This window comes from Agrilus planipennis, unplaced genomic scaffold, assembly GCF_000699045.2.
Source record: "Agrilus planipennis isolate EAB-ADULT unplaced genomic scaffold, Apla_2.0 scaffold10, whole genome shotgun sequence".
In the NCBI taxonomy this organism is placed as follows: Eukaryota; Metazoa; Arthropoda; class Insecta; order Coleoptera; family Buprestidae; genus Agrilus; species Agrilus planipennis.
This window is the reverse complement of record NW_020442465.1, coordinates 2,803,560-2,825,934: the sequence shown is the minus strand read 5'-3', so window position 1 is coordinate 2,825,934 and position 22,375 is coordinate 2,803,560. Positions and strand designations below refer to the sequence as shown.

The window sequence follows — 22,375 nt, the reverse complement described above, 5'->3', positions numbered from 1 at the left end:
GTCATATTTGTTAGGGGGGGGTCACTGAAAATATGACTCAGAGTGACGAAGGGGGAGGGAGGGGTGCAAAAAGGCGAAAAGCATCGATAAATGGCTGATCAAACCGTAGTTACTCCGTAAAAACACGTTGAGAGGGTACAATTTACGTTGGATATGTGAGGTGTTAGTGGAGCAGCGCTAAGAGCAATGGTGCTTCCTTGCTTATTATGTGAATATGTACAAGTGATGATGGATTCTAAAGAGGAAATGTTATTTTCATCAGGATCTCTCAAATGGTACCTTATGAAAAAGTGTCGATCAAGACGCCATTATGTAGCACATCCAATAAATACGAAGAGAAAAAGAAGTGGGTGAACTTTTTGGAGTATACAATAATAAATTAAGTGATATATGATCATATGTAAACCGATAAGTAGATACAGAAGTACTTTTATGTTGCCGATGTGAGCTGCGAGCAGAGCAGCGCTTGGAGCATCGATAAAAGCAGTACTACGATACTTCCTTACTTACGTTGTTGTGTTTATATTAAAGTTATGGAAAATGAGAAGAATAGTGCTTTTGTAGGCGTAAAGATGAATGTACACAAGTAAAAAATCGCTCTGTAAAAGAAAGTTCATATAACATCAAAATACTAGCAGTATAACGCCATCTACTGATACTTACTACTAACTATAGTATTTTATATGTTCGAATTAAGAGTTTCGAATAGAAAGCTGTAGAAAATACGAGTGTAAATTCGGATGTAAATTTTTCGAATTGTATTTGACATGAAATATTTTGGAATATACATACATCAAGATGCCACCCTTGTTTCATCATTTAAGGGTTGGTTTACCAAAAACATTCAAGTAGGTACTCTACTCCATATGCAAACAAATTGCCATTAAAATTCTGTTTCCTTTTTCACATCTTATTGAAAAATTATTTTCTAGCTATCACATATCAAATTTCAAGAGTAATTTCAAAAAATTTGTTAGACATACCTTTAGCCATCTTTTCATACAAATAATAAAGTAATGTAAGTTCAATAAATGTAAGATACTATAATTTGTTATGATTAACTATAAATAAAATTTTTCTTATCATATTAACGCATGTGGGCCAAAGTTTTGTGTTAAAAATAGACACGTGATTATCTTATTTGTATCTATTTATCCGTAATTTGTTATATACGCCCCGTATAAGAATCTGTCCGAGTGGACCATAAAATACGATAAATTTATAAATAAATAAATAAATAATACAATAGGGCCAAAACAACATTGTCGAGGCAACGCGTGCGATAGTATTGACCATCAAAATATCCTTCGTTTGCCCCCCGTAAATAACCGATAACATTTTATCAATTTAAACTATAACATTCTTATGAGAAAACGGCCTATAAAGTCCAAAGTTGTTATTACGGTTTGTGCAGTTTCGAAAATTGGCGCAATGTCGTTCGGGAAACTGCGTTACGGGACGTTTGCACCATGTGTCGAGGACGACATATCCCCTTTACGTAGTTTCAGCCCTTGTTTTCGTAAGGGAGTCCATACGGTTCAATACAAGTAAGTTCTCGTTGCAATCAGAATAATTTTATTATAGATATGTTTGGATGGTAGAAAAACAAATGAAATAATTTCAAGAAACTGCATAACAAAATATTTTTTTGTAAATAATTAAATTGAAACTTCAGATATGAGAAATTTTTAAAACTACTTTCAAAAATGTATTAACATTAGTTAAAATTTAAAGGTGGGGTTTGATGACTATTTTAATTTATGATAATGTGTCAAAAAATATCATTAGTACAAAGGTTGTCGATTATCGGCCGGACTCTNTAAGCAAATACGTGTTTTGGAAATTTTTAAAAATCAACCCCTCAGGATGAAATGTTGTTGCTACGTTTGTATTTGAAATCTAAGATAGCGACATTACATAAAATTAAAACGTTGTAAGGGTGAATTAGGAGTTACAAGGTTTTATGGAGAAACAATATTAATTTCTGCGAGCGAAGCCGCAGGGAAAAGCTAGTATTTTTATAGTTTCAAAAAGTAATGTTAATTTTTATCTCTATTTACAACTTCTTACGTACCTAAAGAGAAATTCAATTTCAATGCAAAAAACTATGGCGGAAACACTGCAATTTTATTATATTATCTGGTTACATCATTTAGAAAACCAATGTACCATATTTTCTCAATTTCCTCTTTGAAAATAATTTGTTTAAAATTACATTTCTCCAACTAGTATCATACTACAAATAGCGTTTCATATATAGGTATGATTTATTACATTGATCTCCCCATATTTAGCACATAATATGATATAGAGCTAACCCCATGCGTGTTTTCTATGTTACTCATTATGTATTGGTTTGCATAGCTTTGCGTTTTTAAAGAAAAATGTTGACTCTTTAAGTATGTAAATATTTTGTGTTCGATGCGTTTTATTCGGTACGTCGATTGGACAACAAATTGTATTTGATTTGCTTTATGAAATAATTGCGTTCACAATACATGACTACCTACCTAATTGTAAGTAATTAGCACTGCAATTTTGTCCCCCTTTTATGCTTTCTCCGTTCAACGGCGTTTTAATTTCCGTAAATTCTTTGTTAATGTATAATAGTTACATAATTATTATTTTAAATCAATAATAATATCGAAATGGTTGGGTGCATAGAACGGATTAAAAAATTTTTTGGAATACAGAGGTATGTTTAAGCCTTTATTTATTATTGTGTTGAGATGTTAAAATTATTGTGTTATATGAAGGTTTCAAAAGTAAATAAGCAACTTTCGTCAGTAAATCTGAGTTTAAATCGGTTTTTTAATCAAGTGTGATAGGTTAGGCTGGGTTAGGTTGCCCGGTAAATCCCCTTTCTGAATATAAAATTGACCTAGCTGTTTCTTTTAACATTAATAGGTAAGTTGTATATTGTTTAAGCATTTTGACAAAAAGTAGTACAACAAAAATACAAAAAATGTTTTTTAGTAATTAAGATTCCTTTTCAAAATGCTTTTAAGGTATTACACCATAATTAAGAAAATCCCGGTAGTAATTTTGCCATAAGATGCGTTAGGTTTTGCTTTACCATGTAGAGCCTTTTTGCAGAAATCCAGTGCGATTTTTTTGTATTTCAAAATCTTCATTTGTTTCCGAGAAAAACCATTTCAAAATCGAGAGATACTTGCCTATCTAAAATGAAGTTGTCCGTGAAACAGAACGAATCTATATGCTCTTCTTTCGAAAGATCCTGTTGTAATATTTACGCAATTTTGTTGGTTTTTGCATCATTGTTGAATCACGTTTACGTAGTTGTGATTGCAATTGTAAACAAAATGTAAATGACACCTAAAAAAATCACATCGACTACATGAACCTCCTTAATTCATTGAACTTTATTGATAATAACGGTAATTTACTTGTCGTGTACTTGAATTGCAAAAACAAATAATAAGTTACTTGCTCGTTACGATATTTCCTAGTTTTGTAAAATAAAAAATATTTTTTTAAGCGTATCATATGGGCCGTCAGTGTTAAGACATCTACCCCTTAGTATGCTGAGCTAATCTTCGTTTTTTCCTCAAAACTATAACAACCCACATCTCTCTCTTTTTACCCTTTATGCTACAAAAAGAGTCCTATCATCCTATGCCTCACTTTTCTTATTAACTTCCTTTCTAACTGAAATATTTTACATCACCAAGTATTTGCAAACTATGATTCAATTTAGGTCTACTCTTACCCCTGCTTACCCCTATTTCTGCTTCTAATATGTCAAATTAGCCTAGCATCTTATTTCTCCTTTTTTTCCATAGCGTCTTTTGTTCTTTCACTCTTTTAGAGCAAAGAAAGGTTCTAATAAAAAACTCTTAATGTTGTTTCTACTGATTTAGTATTTGGTCTTTACTCACAATATGTCCGAGTATTGTTTTTATGTACTTTAGATGAGAAAAAAGTTCTACAAAAGACAATAAGAGAAGGGAGAGTTAATTTAAAAGCATAGTGGTCAGAGCGTTGGTGAGTAAAGCCAAATGTCCGGGTTCGATTCCCGGCGAGGGCGTGGCAATAACAACTAATTTTTGCTTCATTACCTCATTAACTTGAGATAATTTATAGTGGATGAAAAAAGTAAAAATGAATTTTTACATTAATTTAAAAGAGGTTTCACATAGATTTACAAATTCGCAAATATTACCATTATACAATTAACAATGGTTTATTTATATACCAAATTTTTATTTTAATTAGTAAACTACAATTTTTTTTATAAAGATATGCAAGATTTTTTCATTATTTTCAGGTATGAAATTACGAAAGGACTTGATGCAGAGGCAGCTAACGCACTTAGTGGAGAGTTCGATCCATTTAAAGCCCGTGTCTTAGAACACCCTACTTCGTAAGTAATAATATCTATTAAGTATCTATACTACATATGTCTATAATACGTATACTGTAGTAAATTCAAGAAAATTGTATAAATTACTTGATTTTTGATTTAAATTTCACTCATGTACAGTGGTGTTCACTGAAAATCATCCACGTGAAACCGTTTTTAATTATTTAAAATTTTGTATTTGTATATAATTGATATAATCAACGAACAATTAAAAAAAAGTAGTAGCGCAGATCACTCCTGACAGCAAATGTCTGTAAAGAGTCTTTTAAATTAGTTCGTTCGTAAACGTGAACTTAAAAAAGGAGCCCTTCATGTTAATATTACAGACAAACACATCAATTTTATTTACTTGTAGATATAGATAGTTTTTTATTAAATTAATAAACGTGAAATTTGGAATCGCTTGTGTATTAAGTATAGATAGTACAATCAATTTTTAAATTAATATATTCAAGATCTTTTGTACACGTGTACGAAAAAGACAATTTTCTGAAGAAAAATTTTTGTGTGCTGCCATATTAATAATATCTGTAATCACATTTAAAAATAAACAGGGAAGAGATACAAGTGCAATATAGTTTATAATACGATAACAACATGTTTATGTTGCACTGCTTCTATTTGTATTGAATACATTAAACTAATTTTAGAATTTTTACATAATTTAACTTCTGCGATACCGTCATTGATAAAATGTTTAAAGTTGCTTGACTTTTGCTTGTACGTGCTGTTTTCCTATATAAACCAACACGTGACTTTGACAATAGAAAATGAGTTTATGGGAGCAACAGACAAACTAGCAAATACACATTCATTCGTTGTCATGAAATCACAATTTAATTTTTAATTATATTAAGTGGGTAACACTTGAATTAAATTGAATTTTTTTAGTCATATCAAATAATTATTAGCTGTACATATTTACTTAATTAATTTGATAATTTACCCCATTAAACAGTCTTCTTTTTAGTAAAAAAAGATTAGAAATTTGCCGATTTATGTTATGTATAAACTAGTTCTTCCTCCCTATCAGTCACTGTGGGCTCGAAACTGTTAGCACCATTGCTTCGAGTAGTCGAAATTCACTTTCGTGAACAATTTGTTTAATCACTTTCTTTGTGTTCAAAATTGTTTGAAAAATTTAAAGGAACTGTTTGTAAATAGGTATGCAACACATCGTACACTTCGGCATAAGAAATGGCTGATACTAACTACGTAATACTATTTTGCCCTTTGCTGACACCACTCATAATTTCTTTTATATGTAATATTATATGCAACAAAACATTTATTTTCTCTACACAAAATAAATTTCAATTTAACTGCTGTACAAACTCTTAATTACTGAAACATAATTCATGCATAAGGTAACTATTTTCCTAGATCATCTGGATGAGATTCTCATAATGAACTCTTAATTCAAAGATTGACGATTCTTATTGAATTTTGAAGTTTAGGATAGCTTGAAAGAATGTTTTATATTTAATAAGTTCTAACTTTGCTGAATTTGTTCCACAATAGGTCATTTATATTTAAGTAAATTTCCTGTAAAATTATAAAAAAAATATACCTAAATTCTAATTCTTTCGACACATGCCTGTTTGATGTTGATTAATTTGTTATATACAAAACTGATTTTTACTCCTTTTTTACAGAAACACTGATACTTTGATACATCTACTGAAATCATGTTTAGGAACAGGAATTTTAGCAATGCCTGCTGCTTTCGCAAGTTCAGGTTTAGTTTTAGGAATATTTGCTACAATACTTGCATCACTGATAGTGACCCATTGCTCATATATTTTGGTAAGCTTTCAATTTTTAAAATATTTTTTCTTTATTATTATCTGGTATTAGATTAAATATTTTTTTATATGTTACCTTTCTTGCTTTAATTTTTATTTTAATCAGAGAAACAATATAAAGCAAGATTATTTTTCTTTTTTTTCATTGATTAGGTAGTTCTTTCAATTTAAGATAACGTTTAAAATAAAAATAAAATATAAAACTTTGTTTGTCGCAATTTTTCATTGTTAACTAAATAAAATTTAAATTTAGGTTGTCTGTGCTCATGAACTGTATAAAAGAGCGGGGAAGACCCAAATGTCTTTTGCTGACATTGCAGAAGAAGCTTGCGTTCGTGGTCCGAAATGGGCTAGGAAATTTGGGCCTTCAGGAAGGTAAATAATGAAAATTGAAACGAATAAAACTTTTTTATTTTATGATACCATACTTTAGAATAAAATAAGTTAATTTAGTAGTACATTACATCCAATCCACAACTGTGTTATGTAAAACGTACATTATTTTTACAATTTCGTCTCCTTCACTTGCAGGAAAGTGGTTGATATAGGGATCTTTATTACTTATTACGGTACTTGTAGTGCATACGCCGTAATAGTGGCTGAGAGTTTTCTTATGATTTTCGAACATTATTTGGACTTCAAAATAAACATTCGACTAGCTATTGCAATCCTGTTAGTGCCTTGCCTCTTACTTTGCTACGTTCCAAATTTGAAACACTTGGCTGCAGTTTCCATGTTGGCAAACGTGTTCATGGGCTTGGGTATAGCCATTACCATTTACTACCTCATGATCGACATTCCACCAATGAGTGAACGACAACTGGTTGCACCGATTTCGCGATTTCCGGCCTTCTTCAGTATTACAGTTTTTGCACTGGAAGGAATTGGTGTCGTAAGTTTCTTTTGTATTTGTTATTTTTTTTCTATTCGAATTTTTTTTAGTTGATGGTGTGCATGAATATTCTTTTTCTTATTTTAGGTAATGCCCCTCGAAAATAATATGGAAAAACCTCAAAACTTTGTTGGTATTTGCGGAATCATGAACAGGGGGATGTCTTTCGTCACTTTAATTTACATTTTTCTGGGATTTTTCGGTTATCTCAAGTATGGCGAGTTAGCAAAAGGTTCCATTACTCTAAACTTACCTAAAGAAGAATAGTGAGTATCTTTGTTTATTTTATTTTATATTAAACACATTTCAAACTATGTATTGCAAAAATGTTATTAATTTCAAATTTATACCGTTTTTTAAGAAAATTTTGATAATAAGATACATTGTTATGAAACATAATAAGAAAGTTCTTTTCAATTACTTTAATGGTCTTTCTTCCTACAATGTACCTGACGCTTTATTTATCTTTTTCTTTTCAGTTTGGCTCAGTCCGTTCAAATTCTGATATCACTGGCAGTATTAATGACGTTTGCATTACAATTTTTCGTGTGTCTGGACATCGTATGGAACAACTTGAAGCACAAATTCGAATCGAAACCTTTGATGTCGAACTACATTTTGAGAACGGTAATGGTGGTAGTAGCCATTGCTGTAGCTGTCGCGGTGCCAGACATTAAACCATTTATCAGTCTTATTGGAGCGCTTTGCTTTTCCATCATAGGTCTCATGGTACCCGTATTCATTGAAATAATTACGTTTTGGGATAAAGGTTTCGGAAAATATAATTGGAAAATTTTCAAAGACGCTATAGTTATTATAACTGGACTCTTAGCTCTGATTTTCGGCACCAGCTCAGCGTTACAGGATATTGCTGCATTATACACGAGTAAATAGTAGTGATAATGTTTTTTTTATTTAGATCTTTTATTTATAGTATAATTTTCTTAATTTTTAAAACGAGCGATTGAATAATGAGTGAATTTGAAACTGTTGGTCGGAATGCACTGATTTTCAAAACTAGAACAACTAGAAAAAAAAATTAAATTAATAGTAAAAGGACCAGAAAAATTGATACGCACTAAACTCGAATTTTTAAATTAATTAAACTGCCTGTTTGTAACTTTAATGAATGGGAATAAATGGAATTTTTGTATTGCTCTTTTAGTAACATCAATAGAACGATAAACAAATTTTTAGGCGTATTTAACAAGCATTTTTATAATGTCTGCACAAAAGACGTTCACTAAGATATTTTCCTATAAGTTTATTATAAATTTCTAGTAATAGTACCCTTCATATTTAATTAATTCTTGTAATTAATTAAATAATTTGGAAGTGTATTTTTATTGGGCTTAAAAAAATAAATGAAGGAGAGACCGGAAGGTATAAATGATAAAATCGCATCTTAGTATATTTTAAGGTGTACATGGGTATAGAACACATTATATACTGGGTGGTTTATTTAAAATAAGATCTCAAAATTGTTGTTATATTTTTAAATCACTTTATGACAATACCTAGTTCACATTTATTACAAATAGTACCTTTATAAAGAAAAAAAAAAGGATTTTGCTTCTAAAATAGGTGTGTCTAAGTCGGAAAGAATGAAAGGATGTAGACATGGAGAAAATAGAATTAAAGTAGGCAAGCGAATCGAAAATGAAAAGAAACAAAAAATGATATGTATTATCTGGCTCTTTTTATTTTGAGCGTGTGCAGTTGATAGCTGTGCTTATCAATTAGGAATTGGGAGCGTTATTATAAAGAAAAGTAATGTGAATTAAACAAAGATAGAGATTTACATTACTTTTCATCTCATTTACTTAACTGCATGGGTCGTGCCTACTGTAATTATTTTATCTCAGTGGGTTAGAGGGAGAGCGAATGACTCCTTCCCTCTTTTAAACTTCTGCACATTACACATTATGAAAGACAGAGATAACAGGACCTCGTATCGTTTGCTCTGTCTTTCTAAGCAGCAGTTTCAACTTGTTTGCGGGCTCTATTTTTTTTATGTCTTTTACGAGTATATTGCATGCAAGTTTGTAATAAATGGCATGCATATTTATTGGTGATACCAAATTGAAAAATTTTGTTTGTCTATTTTTTCTCTAACATGAGATATTACTTCTTAATTGCTTGTGGTATTTATTAATTATTTATTCGTTTTCTAAACTGTATCACTTTTAACTTGCATGTCTTTTTATTTTTTTTATCTTTACATAAATATTTAATGGCAGGAGTTACGATTTGTTGTGTCATCAGTATTTTACACTAAACATCGATAATATTGCATTTAGAATTAATTGTGCCTTGAAACGTACACAAGTGCATGATGAGTTAGAGAGGCTTAAGTGCAGTGTTATTGCTTTAAAAGACGATTACTTTTCTCAGACAGTTAAATTAGTTTATTTATTCTAACTATAAAGTTGTAGTTTTATTGTTAAAAGAAATCAGCCGAGCATACAGGGTTTTTGTAGCAAATTTTTTAGAAAACTATTTATCAAAGTAGCTGCTTTATTGTAATTAGATTGGTTTTATAATTTTTGTACCAAAATGTGAATTGTTTAGAAGAAATTTACAATAAATGACTTTTCAACAGAATACTTGTTATATGATCAAATTCTATCGAGTAGTGTTTACCTGAAGGGGGGCTCTTATAATTTTTATGTACAATTGTGCTACCATTTAATCTTTATTCTTACAAAAGTTACACTTGTTTTTACATGTAAAGAAAAGATATTTTATTCTTGTAATTAATTACTGAATCGTTAACTTTGAGATTGAATGAAAAAGGTTTATAAAATCTACTTTAAAACTATTGCCTGTTAGTTTGATTGATTTAAGAAAAATATATGTTTGATAAGGAGATAAAACAAACAGGAACAATAAATATGATAACGATAGTACGCGTTTATAGTGTATGCAATATANTTGTTTTATTTTACCCATAATTATTCTCTTTAAATTCTTCCTAATTTACGTGGAAACTGCCCATTTCTTATCAGGTGTATTTTATTCAGTGATTAATTATTAAAATATCTAGTTAATTATACAATTTAAATTTTTTTTATTTGTCAATCGGTCTAATATTTTTGACATAAATAAAGGACTTGCAGGCTACCCAAGTTTTATTAAATGAGACCTTTTACTGTAATTGTTATTAACTTTTTAGGTAAGTACTTTATCAAAATTTATTTGGTTTAAATTAAGTTGAATAAGTGTGTTAACAGATAACCTGGCAAACATATGTCTGTCGGAAAATGGGACTATCTGTATTATTTCTAGACATAAGAATATTTGAAATTTAATAAACGTTACCGCCTTTTTTGTTTAAAAATTATATAGTCACCCGGAAAAACTTTGTACTAAAAGGTATAATTGTATTAGTATCCAAAGCTGCATTTCATTTTTGCGCTTATGCCACATATAAATAAGGGTCTTTTCGGTGAAACTTGATAATTGTTATCATAGATTGTTATATTAGAAACTGGAACATAACCTCTTTTAAAGGGGTGATTGTTATAAAAGCATTATTTATCTAGAAAAATATATTTAAAATATTGGTTTTAGAAATTATCTTATCTTTGTATTCTAGACAAAATGTATTTTTAGAAAAGTGATGTTATTACAAACTGCCGAAAAATAAGGAGGCCGGGTTTTGGCAGCTTTCATCTTCATTTATTTGATGTAAATTTTTGAAAAATTCAAAAACGAAGAATTCCAATATAGAAGTAGCATGTCAAAGCCTAAAGAAAACACCTGGTCGAACTATGCCTTAAGAATAATAGTTAATACAGCATCCCATCCTTTAGAATATGCGAAGGTTTTAATACAGGTTAGGTGATTTTGTATGAAAAACTGTTCGTACTAACAGCTTAATTAAATTTATTTTAATAGATTGGACATGAACCAATAGCACCCAAATCATCCACAACATTGTTTGGGAAACCTGCTTTAAAACTGCCAAATGTTTTTCAATATGGTAAGTTAATTTTACAGTAGGTATGGTCAGATATAAATTTGATTTTTTCAGTGAAATATATAAAGACGACGGATGGTTTTTACGGTTGTTATAGGGGTCTAACTCCGAAATTATGTGGAAATTTAGTTAGTGCTGTAGCCAGTCAAAAAATTTTGGAAAAAATGGAGATGGATAATCATGAACCTTTGGATGATGAAGCTGAAATGAATGAAGAACTAAAGTAGTGATAATTTAAAAAATTGAACACAGAAACCTTACTGCTTATTGTTTGTTTTTAGGAGACAGCATGTCATTAATAATATTAAGAGAGATCTTATTAGTCGTACCACTGCTATTATTGTTAGTCACCCTTTTCATGTGATAAGTATTCGAATGATGGCACAGTTTGTTGGACAAGAAACTAAATACAAGTAAAATTATTATTGAAACTGTTTATATTTTTTCTTTCTTTACTTTTGTCTATAATATTTTTTTCAGTGGCTTGTTTACTTCAATTGTTGAAGTATACAGAGAGAATGGAATAGGTGGGTTCTTTTCTGGATTAATACCAAGAGTATTGGGAGATGCTCTATCCATAGTCTTAGCACATGTATTGTCTTATCTTGTTAATACTTATGTCTTTGATGAAAAAGATTTACATATGTACACAACTGCAACAATGTCGGTAAGGGTTCCTTATTAAGTAGATTGTATTATACAGTTATTTTATCTTAGTCCATAAACATCGGAAATAGATGGAGACAAAAATTAGAAGTTTCTATTATTATTATTTTTAGTTGTTATTAATTTTAGTTCATCGCAAGTGCCATTACATATCCATTCCAAGTAGTGTCTAATTGCATGGCTGTGACGGGTTCAGGTTTGAAGGCAGGAATGCCCCCGAATATGCCGATTTATTCATCATGGATAGATTGTTGGCAACATTTGTCGGCCGAACACCAGCTTAAACGAGGATCGAGTTTATTGGTACGTTATTATTCAGGTCCCCAGATCATTATAGGTGGCCGTGCTGTACCTGTTGCCTCGACTCCGCTTAAGATGAAATAGGTAATATAAAAAATCGGAAAAGGTATCGGTCAATCCGAGAAGTAATAATAAACGGATTTGTGTTATTAGTGTGCATGTAAACACGATGTCGAGCAATTTTTATATTAATAATTTAATGTATATCAAATGACTTTTACTTATTGCTGTGTACACGTACGTGGAGACTTTTAAATAAATCAATTAATTTAGTGATTTGTTGCTATTTATATGCATACTTGAGTGGATAATGAATAGGTGTTGGATTGGGATTTTGTGCACATATAGACACTTGTATTATTCCTCTAACACTCAGAACTTTTTGCATGTTTCTGCGACCTCCGCAATAAGAAGTACGTTGTACATTATTTTGTTTCCAAGATAGAATAAAAAATAATTTCAACTTTACATTTAAAAATTTTTTATGAAGCAAATTCAAATTTATCATGAAATTACTCATACCTTTTTAGTAGATTAATTACAATTTAAAAATCACTGACTGTTTTAGACCTGAAAAATTTAATTTTTGTTACATCTAATAAAACGATCAGGGAGACAATGGAAAATGTTAAAATTTGAATTTCGCGGCTAGCCTGTCACTTCCACCTAATCAACAAGTGCATTCTGGGATGGATAATGGTGGTTAAGTTGCTTATAATAGTGTAGTGCTTGTAATAAGTAATTACAAAAACTGATTCTAACTTCTAACACGTTAACCCGTACTTTAATTTTAGAATGGAAATTGTGATATGTGATTTAGAATAGTCGTTTTTAGTTTGAAAACCTACTCTTGTACCGTTAGCAAGACAAGTTAATTCAAATGTACCTAACTCAACGTCTTCAAAAAACGTAAAAGTTGCAGAGATAAAAGTGAAACCACAAAACGGCATTCAAAATACAGTTTTTGGGCAGATTAGTTACGTAATTGTGGTCACAGTAGTTCAATTCGATTCCATTATTTCAAATGCCATGTTCATGTGTCATTCTGTTTTTGTAAAGTAGCTTCTTACACTCAAGTTTGTATATTTATTAAAAATGTTTTGGAAGTATAACAACGGATCTTCATCGCAAATAGAAACGCTATTGGCTAAAGAGGTAAGGCAAAGATGAGATTACAACTTTTAATGAACAATTACTTCACCTAACCTTTCAGGGGATAACGTTAAAGGAACTGTTGAACGAAGAAGACATTATAAATGAATGTAAACTGCAAAATAAAGCGCTAATTGACTTGTAAGTAATTTTTTTAAAGAAGTGTTATATTGTTTTGTGGAAATATTAGTTGTATCTTTATACCTATTTCATATTTTTATTGCTTACAATGTCAATTATTAGAATAGTTCAGATCTAGTTGTAATTTAAATGGAATGAGTATTATTAGGTTTAATTATAATATAATAGTTGAGATAGATTTTCTTTAATTAATTAATATTTATTTACTTTTTCCAGTTAATGGCTATAATTTTTACATAATCAGCATACTCTGTTTTCTAATTTTTTTTATGTAGTATTTGTGTAACTATTTTTTTATGAATGACCATTTGAAATGAGCATTGATTTAAAATTTTAGGCACTTCTTAAACTACAAGAATTGTTTTTGAGTTACTTTGTCAGCATTTCTTTAAGAGGTTTTAACATTTTTTGCACTTGCAGCTTAAACAGACCTGAAAATTTGGAAGAACTAGTAACATTGGCAACTGTTGAGCCATCAGTGGAGATAGAGGAACGCACACGTTTCAAATATCCCTATATTGCATGTCAAATCCTAGTCTGTGACATTCCTACTTTAAATGAAGGACTTGCTAGTAATGAGGCACTGCTGTCCAAGCTTTATTCATTTCTGGATAGTGAGCCACCTTTGAATTCCCTTTTGGCATCTTATTTTAGTGAAATTATGTGTGTTCTTATTGCCATGAAGACTGAACAGGTTTGAAAATTACTCTTTTCAATAATTTTAAATAGGAATTTCATTTTCATAGGAATTTTCTTAGTATTTAAAATACTTTCATATTAAAATTGTTTCTGGCAAGATAATTTTTAAAAGGACCAGGAATGTATGTTATTCAATATTCATTTTAACATTTTAGTTTAAGATGAAAATTCAATTTTGATGTATTCAGTTGAAATTTAATGAATATTTCATTATAATTATGTTGACCAATAATACATAATTTTGAAATTGATCCCATTAAAATATATAATTAATCAATTCATTATTTTCATTTAACATACCATTCACTCCACTATATTTTTAATCGTCATGTGTATATAGTAGAACTTAGAGAGTAATTTATTTTTTTATCTTCCCTTTCCTTCCTACTTATACCTGTCTGTTTACCATTTCCTTGCCCTCATTGTTCCGGTTGTCCAAACCAGAACTGGTTATCCCATCAGGTAACTTGCTTACAGGTCATATATTTTTTAAAGAAGAAAGAAAATTTCATACCACTCTTGCTTAAGCACATTGGTACCTCTGCAATCATGGATCTCACGCTCAAGCTTATGACGCAGGTCAAAGGTACCGAATTGCGGCAAAACATTTTGCAAGTAAGTAAACAACTTTGTTTCCAAAATTAAATTGAATGTTATTTAATCGTAATTATAAATTTAGAATAATTGGTGTAAGAAAACTAACATTTCGCCTGTTGGAATGCTTAAAGTTTGAAAATAATATCTTATTTTATTTTACTTAAATATGTTAGCCTGAATAAATAATGTTTAATTGATTATGTTCTGTTGGTTTTAACACATAATAAAGAAAGTGTTTCACAAAAAAATCAGTTTCTCTGTATTTATTATTATTTTCTGGAAACTTATTATTTGTATTTTTTTTCTAGTGGTTAGACAGTCAAAAAATAGTGCAATCGTTGGTGGCCCTTTTGAACCCATCAGTAGATAAAGAAAGGCATTACAATGTTGCTCAATTACTGTGTGATTTTATTAAAACAGCAAGAGACATTCAGCGAAATAATACGGAGCGGTACGAGCCCGACTTGTTACTTAACACTGTAGAATCGTAAGTATTCATTTTCAAAAAGAAATTTTGAAAATGCTTCCTTTTGTTAGGGGTCGTCCATAAAATACGTCACTCAGAATTTCACTTTTTTGGACCCTTCATCACACTTTCAGCGACCTCCCTAAAAAATATTAAAATGATAGTCTTCCCCCTTTCATGTAAATAAAAATAGAGAATGATTTTCTATTGTAATGAAAAATTTTAAGAACGGCCAAGTTAGGAAAAACGATTGATGAACTGCGAATGTCACATGTCTCCCTCCCCCTTAAGTGCGAACACATTTTATGAACGACCCTTTACATATAATGCTCTTATAATTCTTAATTTAATTCTAACTACCCTTGACAATATACATATATTATCTAAAAATAAATTTATCTTCAAACTTTATACTGTAAAGTGTACAACTAATTTCGAAATTGTTAATCCTGTTTTAAAAAACTAGATATTGTATTAATTTAGGTTTGGTAATTATTTTACTTTGCTTGTAGAGCCGAAATCATAATAATGTTACTAGATCAAATACTCTCCAGTACAAAAGTGGAGAGTTGTATAGTAGGAGGCATCCAAGTACTTTTAGCCCTATTAGAGTTCAGCAAACCGATCGGGTGAGTGGTCGTATTATGGGTGCAATGTCTATGTTTTATCTGAAGATTTCCCATTTTCAGGGTGACTGAAGAAACTAGCGACGCCGAGTACAAGAAAAAAATAGTCGAAATTATGATGCCGCCCGTCCTCAAAAGACTTAGGGACTTCCATAATTTACTTGTAGATCCTCCTAAGGTAAGTTTATATTCACTAATTGAGTCACTTTGTTTTTAGCACTTTATTTCTGTGATTTAAAATCCTATAAACGTGTGTAATTGTTAATTTTCAACGCGATTGTCTAAAAAATTTACTGCTTCAGTTTTAGCATAGAAAAAAGTCACTCATAAGAGAACATTTTCTTGAATGTGGAATACCCCAAAACATTATTATTAAAATAATTAGTGATAAATTAATTTTTGGGAATACCTTGATTTTCCAAGTGTTTTTTGATCTGCTACTACTGAATATTGGTGGTGTGTATAGACTTTATTTATATTTTGTGATTTTAGAAAGAGCCAATTGGCATGACAGTGGGTACACTGCAAGTGCCAGTTGGTAACACTCGTCTGAAGGTGGCCAAGCTGTTCGCAACCTTTATTGCTACAAACAGTTCAGACGTAATCAAGGAGCTTATGAGTCTTGGCACATTTCAGCTTTTACTCGATTTGTTCTTCAAGTATCCGTGGAATAATTTTTTGCACACTCAGGTTGAAGCTTGCATTACCTCCGCTTTAAAAGCTCCCGTCACGTACGAAACAGGGGACGATAATGCCTTATATACACACGTGAGTAATTACAGTTTTTGTAATACATATTCCCTTTTTTTTGGTATTTTTATTTAATAAAAATGTAAAGATTGCAATTCTCTGGATTTCATAAAGTTGATTTTCTTATTTTTTAGTTAATAGTTAATTGTAAGTTAGTTGAAAGGATTTTGGAGGCTTGGAAAAACAACGACGAAAAACAGTAAGCTCATTTATTACCAGTGTACCTGATTCAACAATTTTATCGTTTAATTATGTTTTTTGTTATTTTAGATCTCAAACGAACGGTTTACGACAGGGTTACATGGGCCATTTGACAAATATGGTAAACAGCATACTTAACTGCTGTTCAACAAGTTCGTTAGGAGAATTCTTAAAGACGACCGTGCCCACGGTGGCCGAAGAATTTGAGAAGTTCGCCGAATCCACGCTTCAAGAAATAAACAAAAAAAGGGACACATTGCTGGTATGTTTATGAAAGTTAATGTTGTGTAGCTCAATTATTTAGGTTAATGTTTTCAATTTAAGGGTGGAGCCAATCCCTGCGTGACCAATGATGATGGTGATGAATACGGCGATCTACCATTTACCCAGTCTATGCTTTTACAGCAACAGGTTAGTGTTATTTTGGCGATTGTTGTTTTTTAAATATGTATCTAAAATACAATATCAAGAGTACTTTACTTTGGTTTAATTTTTTTATTGAAATTCATCTAAAACAGTAAGATTCGAGGCTAGCTATTCTTGTAAATTGTTTGCATGTAGGTGTAACAATAGATATTGATCCATTTCTAAACCTTCTTCTTGGATAAAAGTCTTCCTTTTTTTACAATGCATAACCATGTTGATCGGGTACCCCATCCCCACACATACGGTTCAAATTATTCTTTTACTGGACCCTTTCCCTTCCTCCGAGCAACCAGTGGATGTTCTCATTGTACATTACTGATAATGATCTATTTTAGTTTGTCAAAAACAACAATTTTTGATTGGTCTTTTTAAGGTTTATGCGCAATACCAAATGCAACAATTAACACCCCAGTTCATCGAAAGTTACAGTGATAACGATGATGATTTCAACGATGATGAAGACACTTTACAGTAAGCCCTTACTGTAAAATAGGATTTAATTTATTTCATTTTGCATATCTTTTCTTTTGATAGAGCGATAGATGACAGGACGAACGTAAATTTCGATTTATCGGAAGGCGATCTTGTGCAACAACACGAATTCTTTAAACAGATCTGCGCCCAGAACATTAACACGTTAGACGACGCTGATGATCAAATTTTCGAAGACAAAGATCATACGTTTCAAACTGTAATAGAGAAAAAGGAAGCGGGCGACAACTGCTCCGGATTTGGAGGGTACCACAGTAGTAGTGATAGCGAAGATGGCTCACCGCCTTCCGATAATCCATTTGTAGATGTTGATTGTAAGTCATGCAGTTACTACTTAACTTAGGCACTTTATAATATGTGTCATTATTAATAATACAGCAAGCGTCGCCAATTTTCGACTTTATTAAAAATAATGGAGAATTAAAAAACGAAGTTTTAGAATTACACGTTGACGCTTTATAGAACAAAATTTCGAAGTTACAAGCCCAATGTTTTGTTTATATTAAGGTTGTAACAAATGCATTTTTATAACGAACAAAGTAAAATTCACATGAATATTTAATTCAATTACATTCGCTTTATAGAATTTATTGTTATAAAGCATATCAAACTCATTATTTGCTAAATAATGAGACAATTTTACAATTACAGCTTTCATCGCTTTGTTATTAGGCATCAATTCAACAGAAAACATAAAATAAACAGTATATTATTGTAGGTAATTTGTCAAAACCAAAAAATTAAAGGATGTACTACCAATTAATCTTTAATATTCGTTTTTGACATGTATAGCGCCCTCTGCTCTGTTACTTCTTTTAGTATTTAATATTTTCATCATTCTCTTATTTATAACACCACATATCAAATACACCTAACTTTTTTTTGTTAGTAGCGACTCCACCCTGCACTATTGTTTGTCTTATATCTACGATTTTTACATTTTGATTTTTTTAATGTTTTAGATATCGAAAATTGGCTATCTCTAGTTTTTCGTCTCCAATATTAGTTCTAACTTTAATTTCACCCCTCTCCCATACCAATACTTTTAATTTATGTTTCTTTCGTTCTATACTTTTATTTAAATACGACCTTAAGACTGTTTATAAGTTCTTCTTAGATGCTAATACTTCTGACGATTCATTATTAACGCATGCTAATATTTTGGTCCCTGTATATCTATTCTGGAAGCTGTGCTATTTAGTAGCATTAATAGTAAATCGTTTTTAACTTATTTTTTATTTTGTGTCACTTCAATCGATTTGAAGATATTTCTTTTCGTAGCATGGTTGTCGAAGTCCAATAAACCAGGTGCAGTAGCACCAATATCAATGCAAGATCCATGGAGCACGTGTGAAAAAACGGCAGACGAGGCGACGTCTGCAATTACAGCAGGCGACTGTGGTACCAACAATTGGGCCGATTTTAGTTCGGCAACTTTTGCCGCAGTGTTCGATGCCAATTTTGATGCACTTCCGAATCGAACCGAGAACTCAAACTGTGGCACCTTTCCCAACAGTCCAGCAGTTGGAAAGGCAGTACTTGGGAACGTCGTGACGCCTACAACAGCAACGACGACGATTAATCTAGTAAAGAACGCGAATGAAGATGAGGTGGTTAGTAAAAGTAGGAGAGATGCAGCTGAGACCGAAGTGGCTCAAATCGTTGACCAGGCACTACAAGAAGTGGCCAAGAAGATAGGAGGTCACGTAGTGGCAGCGGGTGACGGAGCCGATCATCGTAGTAGTAATATTGATAGTGAACCGAAAAACGAGGCCAAGTGAGTAAACCTTTAAAATATTTTAAGGAATATTTTCGAACTAATAATAAGTAGCATATGTTGAAAAAAGGAAGTAGGTGAAGATACTGGCCTTTTTTACCTTATTAGATAAAAATCTTCGCTAGAATCGTGCAGGGAAGGGTGGAAAGAAGAGCGAAAGAAATAAATATTAACGAAAAACGAATTCGGATTTGAAAAAAGGGAACTCTTGGGGCCATTTTCGCTTTACTTTATCAGTAGAGGAAACGATAGCAAAAATAAAAAGCGCATACAAAGCATTCGTGTATCTTGACAATTTTTTTGTAAAGTGATATATATTTCGTAAAAAGAGCAACAGATAGTTATAGAAATTGAGCTGAAATGTAGTGAACTAAATAGGTATTAAGGGAGCGTCAAATTAAAGTTTGAAACTAATGGTTAAAAAGTTAGTAAAGTACTTATTAAATATCATTTGTCCCCCACTACTATTTAATGTTATGTTTTCCATTGCATTCAAAATTTAAACCAGTATATTTTATGTGTAGTTATACAATTTCTTGTAACTGTCTTATTAGTAATTATTAATGAATTTTCTGATAAAAACGGTTTGGCGAAATGATTTTACTTTCCTCGTCAGTCTAAATTATTCAGTTCATAAATGAAAACTTGCCGTTCGTTTCAGAAATGAACTTATTGAGGGCAATGACAGCAAAATGACGAACGTGGATGATAAAACTGGCGCCTGTATTAAACAAGAACCAGACAAAAAAGGCGCATGAAAGGGAGGGTCCCGAAACATATCATTTGGGATGTAAGAACGTAAAGTGCGAATGCCATAAAGAAGATTTTAATTTTAGATACGTTTTTTTTTTTTAATTTTTGGTAAATGTGTTTACCGTCATCCCTGTGCCCCAGCCCTTTAATTAACTTTGACCATTTAAGTAAATGTACTATTCAAGTAGCAATATTATATTGAGTCATTTAAATGAAACTCTTTAAAATATGGTTAATTTATTATTTTTTCGAATTAGACATTTCTGTTATCTGTTTATTTTCCTGTATTTATTATTTTTTCTTTCCTATGCAAATCTTTCATTCTCTCTGGCATTTTCGTATAGTTCTCTGGCAGTATTATAAGTGAGTATACATTGTAAATTAACTTAAAGGAACAGTGCTTTAATAACAATATTACTTAATTAAAGAGCAGATATAAATTAACGTTTTTCTTGCCAAATGGACACGAAAGAAGGTGCTAAATACGGAAATGTAGCTTTTATTAGTTGAACGGCGCAAAAAAATTGATTCGTGAAATTTCCTGTTTAACACGTAAAATTTTTAAAATAACTTAAAGGAACAGTGCTTTAATAACAATATTACTTAATTAAAGAGCAGATATAAATTAACGTTTTTCTTGCCAAATGGACACGAAAGAAGGTGCTAAATACGGAAATGTAGCTTTTATTAGTTGAACGGCGCAAAAAAATTGATTCGTGAAATTTCCTGTTTAACACGTAAAATTTTTAAAAACAAAAAACGGATAGTTTCCAAATTTATATCGGACGGTAAACAAGTTCTAAATCAGTTTTAAATGAAAATCTTGAAATATTAATAGGCATTATTTTATCTTTTGTCTATTTATTAACCAGTGAATAAATTTGTTTTAAAATATTTATAAATACTATTTAAAGTTTCAATGGTGCAACTGTTGTGAAAGGGCATGATTAAGCCAAAATAAAATTTACGGAATACATATTGAAACAGTTGGGATTCTTTTCAATAAAAGTAACCAAGTGTTTCATTAATATATATTTTATTTTGCTTTGAGCTAACTACAAGTTACGGTCCGGTCCAGTTACAGTCAAGTAAAATATTATAACATACATTTCATATGACAGCATGCATACTATAAGGCACGGTCCAGTCAAATATATTTTGATCTGACCATGATTGGACCGTGACTTGATCAATAGCATGAATGGGGCTTTAATATTTATAAAGTTAAGAAATTCNCGCGCTCTCTCTCTCTCTCTCTCTGTTCTATGTCCTAATTTTTTTTTAACACGAATCAGTTTTTTTACATGCCAATGGAGTGCGCTTATTTTTATAGTTACCAAAAAAAAAAAGAAAAACAAGGATAGAAAACGTGTTGCACCCATCCATTATTATTAATATGTCGAATTAATTGTACCAACGTCTTGAGATCCTTAAAAATATTTGATCTTAGATAAAATTCAAATCGAATTTGTAAAGCGCATGTAACGTATTGTGATATTGAACCTTTTTCAAGTCATATATATGCAATCATGCAAACTACTTAGTCGTGCCTGCAAACGCAATCCATGAGATTTTGATGGTACCGCGGAGATTTTTCTGCATAAAGCAATTTTTTATGATATATTGTGTTGTAAAATCGACTGCAGGATGAAATTCAATATACTTTTAAAATTTCCTGTAACATTTTTATTGCAATAACACATTTCAAAGAAGGGTTTAAAATCATTTTTCTTATTGAAGTTATGTGATAATAGCTGTATATTTGAATTTGAAATTTACTGAAAGTTATGGCTGCTATTTTCATGATCGATGGAACACATTTTGTAGTCAATAAAGTCATATTTAGGGGATTCCACTTGTCAGATATTGTTTGAACTTTGATTAATTGTTTATACGTGTTTAATTGCAAAAGAACACAAAGATCGGTTAGTCGTTTTTTTTTTGGGTTCATTTTCAGTAAGAAAGTCTCCAGAGAATGAGGATTTTGAATTTTTATAACATTGAAAAGACATTTTTGCTTGTAAAAAGTTTGTTTAAAATTTTTAAATTGATCTTTCGTATTTTTCAAAATTCTAGAAATATTAATTTTAACAGAAGTAAAACTTAAAATACCAATTTTATTATCCTTTTACAAATAAGCGAGGTTTAAATCGATTAACTATTTTGTAAGTTGTATGGGAGAATCCCGTAAATCCCCTTTAAAAAAAGTTAAATACAAAATAACAATATGTAATGTATTCGGATTAGATTAATAAAAATAGCGCAG

At 30.9% G+C, this 22,375-nt stretch overlaps 3 protein-coding genes across 8 annotated transcripts in view; all 3 read left to right on the top strand.

The window, feature by feature from the left end:
- Positions 1-9,685, top strand: part of LOC108734081 (proton-coupled amino acid transporter-like protein pathetic) — a 43,738-nt gene extending 34,053 nt beyond the window's left edge. Inside the window, exons 1-7 of one of the 2 annotated variants that reach the window (XM_018465480.2) lie at positions 1,380-1,547; positions 4,289-4,384; positions 6,040-6,190; positions 6,443-6,564; positions 6,721-7,081; positions 7,169-7,347; positions 7,561-9,685. In XM_018465480.2, coding sequence (XP_018320982.1) covers positions 1,432-1,547; positions 4,289-4,384; positions 6,040-6,190; positions 6,443-6,564; positions 6,721-7,081; positions 7,169-7,347; positions 7,561-7,975 — 1,440 coding nt within the window. In that variant the 5' untranslated portion in view covers positions 1,380-1,431 and the 3' untranslated portion in view covers positions 7,976-9,685. Of the gene's footprint in view, positions 1-1,379; positions 1,548-4,288; positions 4,385-6,039; positions 6,191-6,442; positions 6,565-6,720; positions 7,082-7,168; positions 7,348-7,560 lie in introns of those variants that run through there. The other variant, XM_018465481.2, reaches the window with a different exon arrangement.
- A 377-nt stretch (positions 9,686-10,062) lies between these two features.
- LOC108734082 (mitochondrial carrier homolog 2) lies at positions 10,063-12,308 on the top strand. Of its 2 annotated transcripts, XM_025981056.1 has the most exons (7): positions 10,063-10,256; positions 10,697-10,919; positions 10,982-11,066; positions 11,118-11,286; positions 11,345-11,476; positions 11,544-11,730; positions 11,859-12,308. In XM_025981056.1, exons 2-7 carry the CDS (start codon positions 10,821-10,823, stop codon positions 12,111-12,113), a joined length of 927 nt encoding a protein of 308 aa, XP_025836841.1. In that variant the 5' UTR covers positions 10,063-10,256; positions 10,697-10,820; the 3' UTR covers positions 12,114-12,308. The 2 variants fall into 2 exon arrangements, with proteins under 2 accessions (XP_025836841.1, XP_018320984.1); XM_018465482.2 differs by lacking the exon at positions 10,063-10,256 and having other exon boundaries at positions 10,524-10,919.
- A 353-nt stretch (positions 12,309-12,661) lies between these two features.
- On the top strand, positions 12,662-20,676 carry LOC108734080 (serine/threonine-protein phosphatase 6 regulatory subunit 3). 4 transcript variants are annotated; one of them, XM_018465476.1, is made up of 16 exons: positions 12,662-12,767; positions 12,824-13,184; positions 13,243-13,322; positions 13,743-14,016; positions 14,466-14,636; positions 14,927-15,105; positions 15,597-15,713; positions 15,759-15,888; positions 16,203-16,478; positions 16,595-16,659; positions 16,731-16,923; positions 16,986-17,072; positions 17,461-17,558; positions 17,622-17,893; positions 18,861-19,356; positions 20,018-20,676. In XM_018465476.1, exons 2-16 carry the CDS (start codon positions 13,125-13,127, stop codon positions 20,112-20,114), a joined length of 2,595 nt encoding a protein of 864 aa, XP_018320978.1. In that variant the 5' UTR covers positions 12,662-12,767; positions 12,824-13,124; the 3' UTR covers positions 20,115-20,676. The 4 variants fall into 4 exon arrangements, with proteins under 4 accessions (XP_018320978.1, XP_018320981.1, XP_018320980.1 ...); XM_018465479.1 differs by having other exon boundaries at positions 12,702-13,184; positions 14,499-14,636; XM_018465478.1 differs by having other exon boundaries at positions 12,702-13,184; positions 15,774-15,888.
- The last annotated feature ends 1,699 nt before the right edge of the window (positions 20,677-22,375 follow it).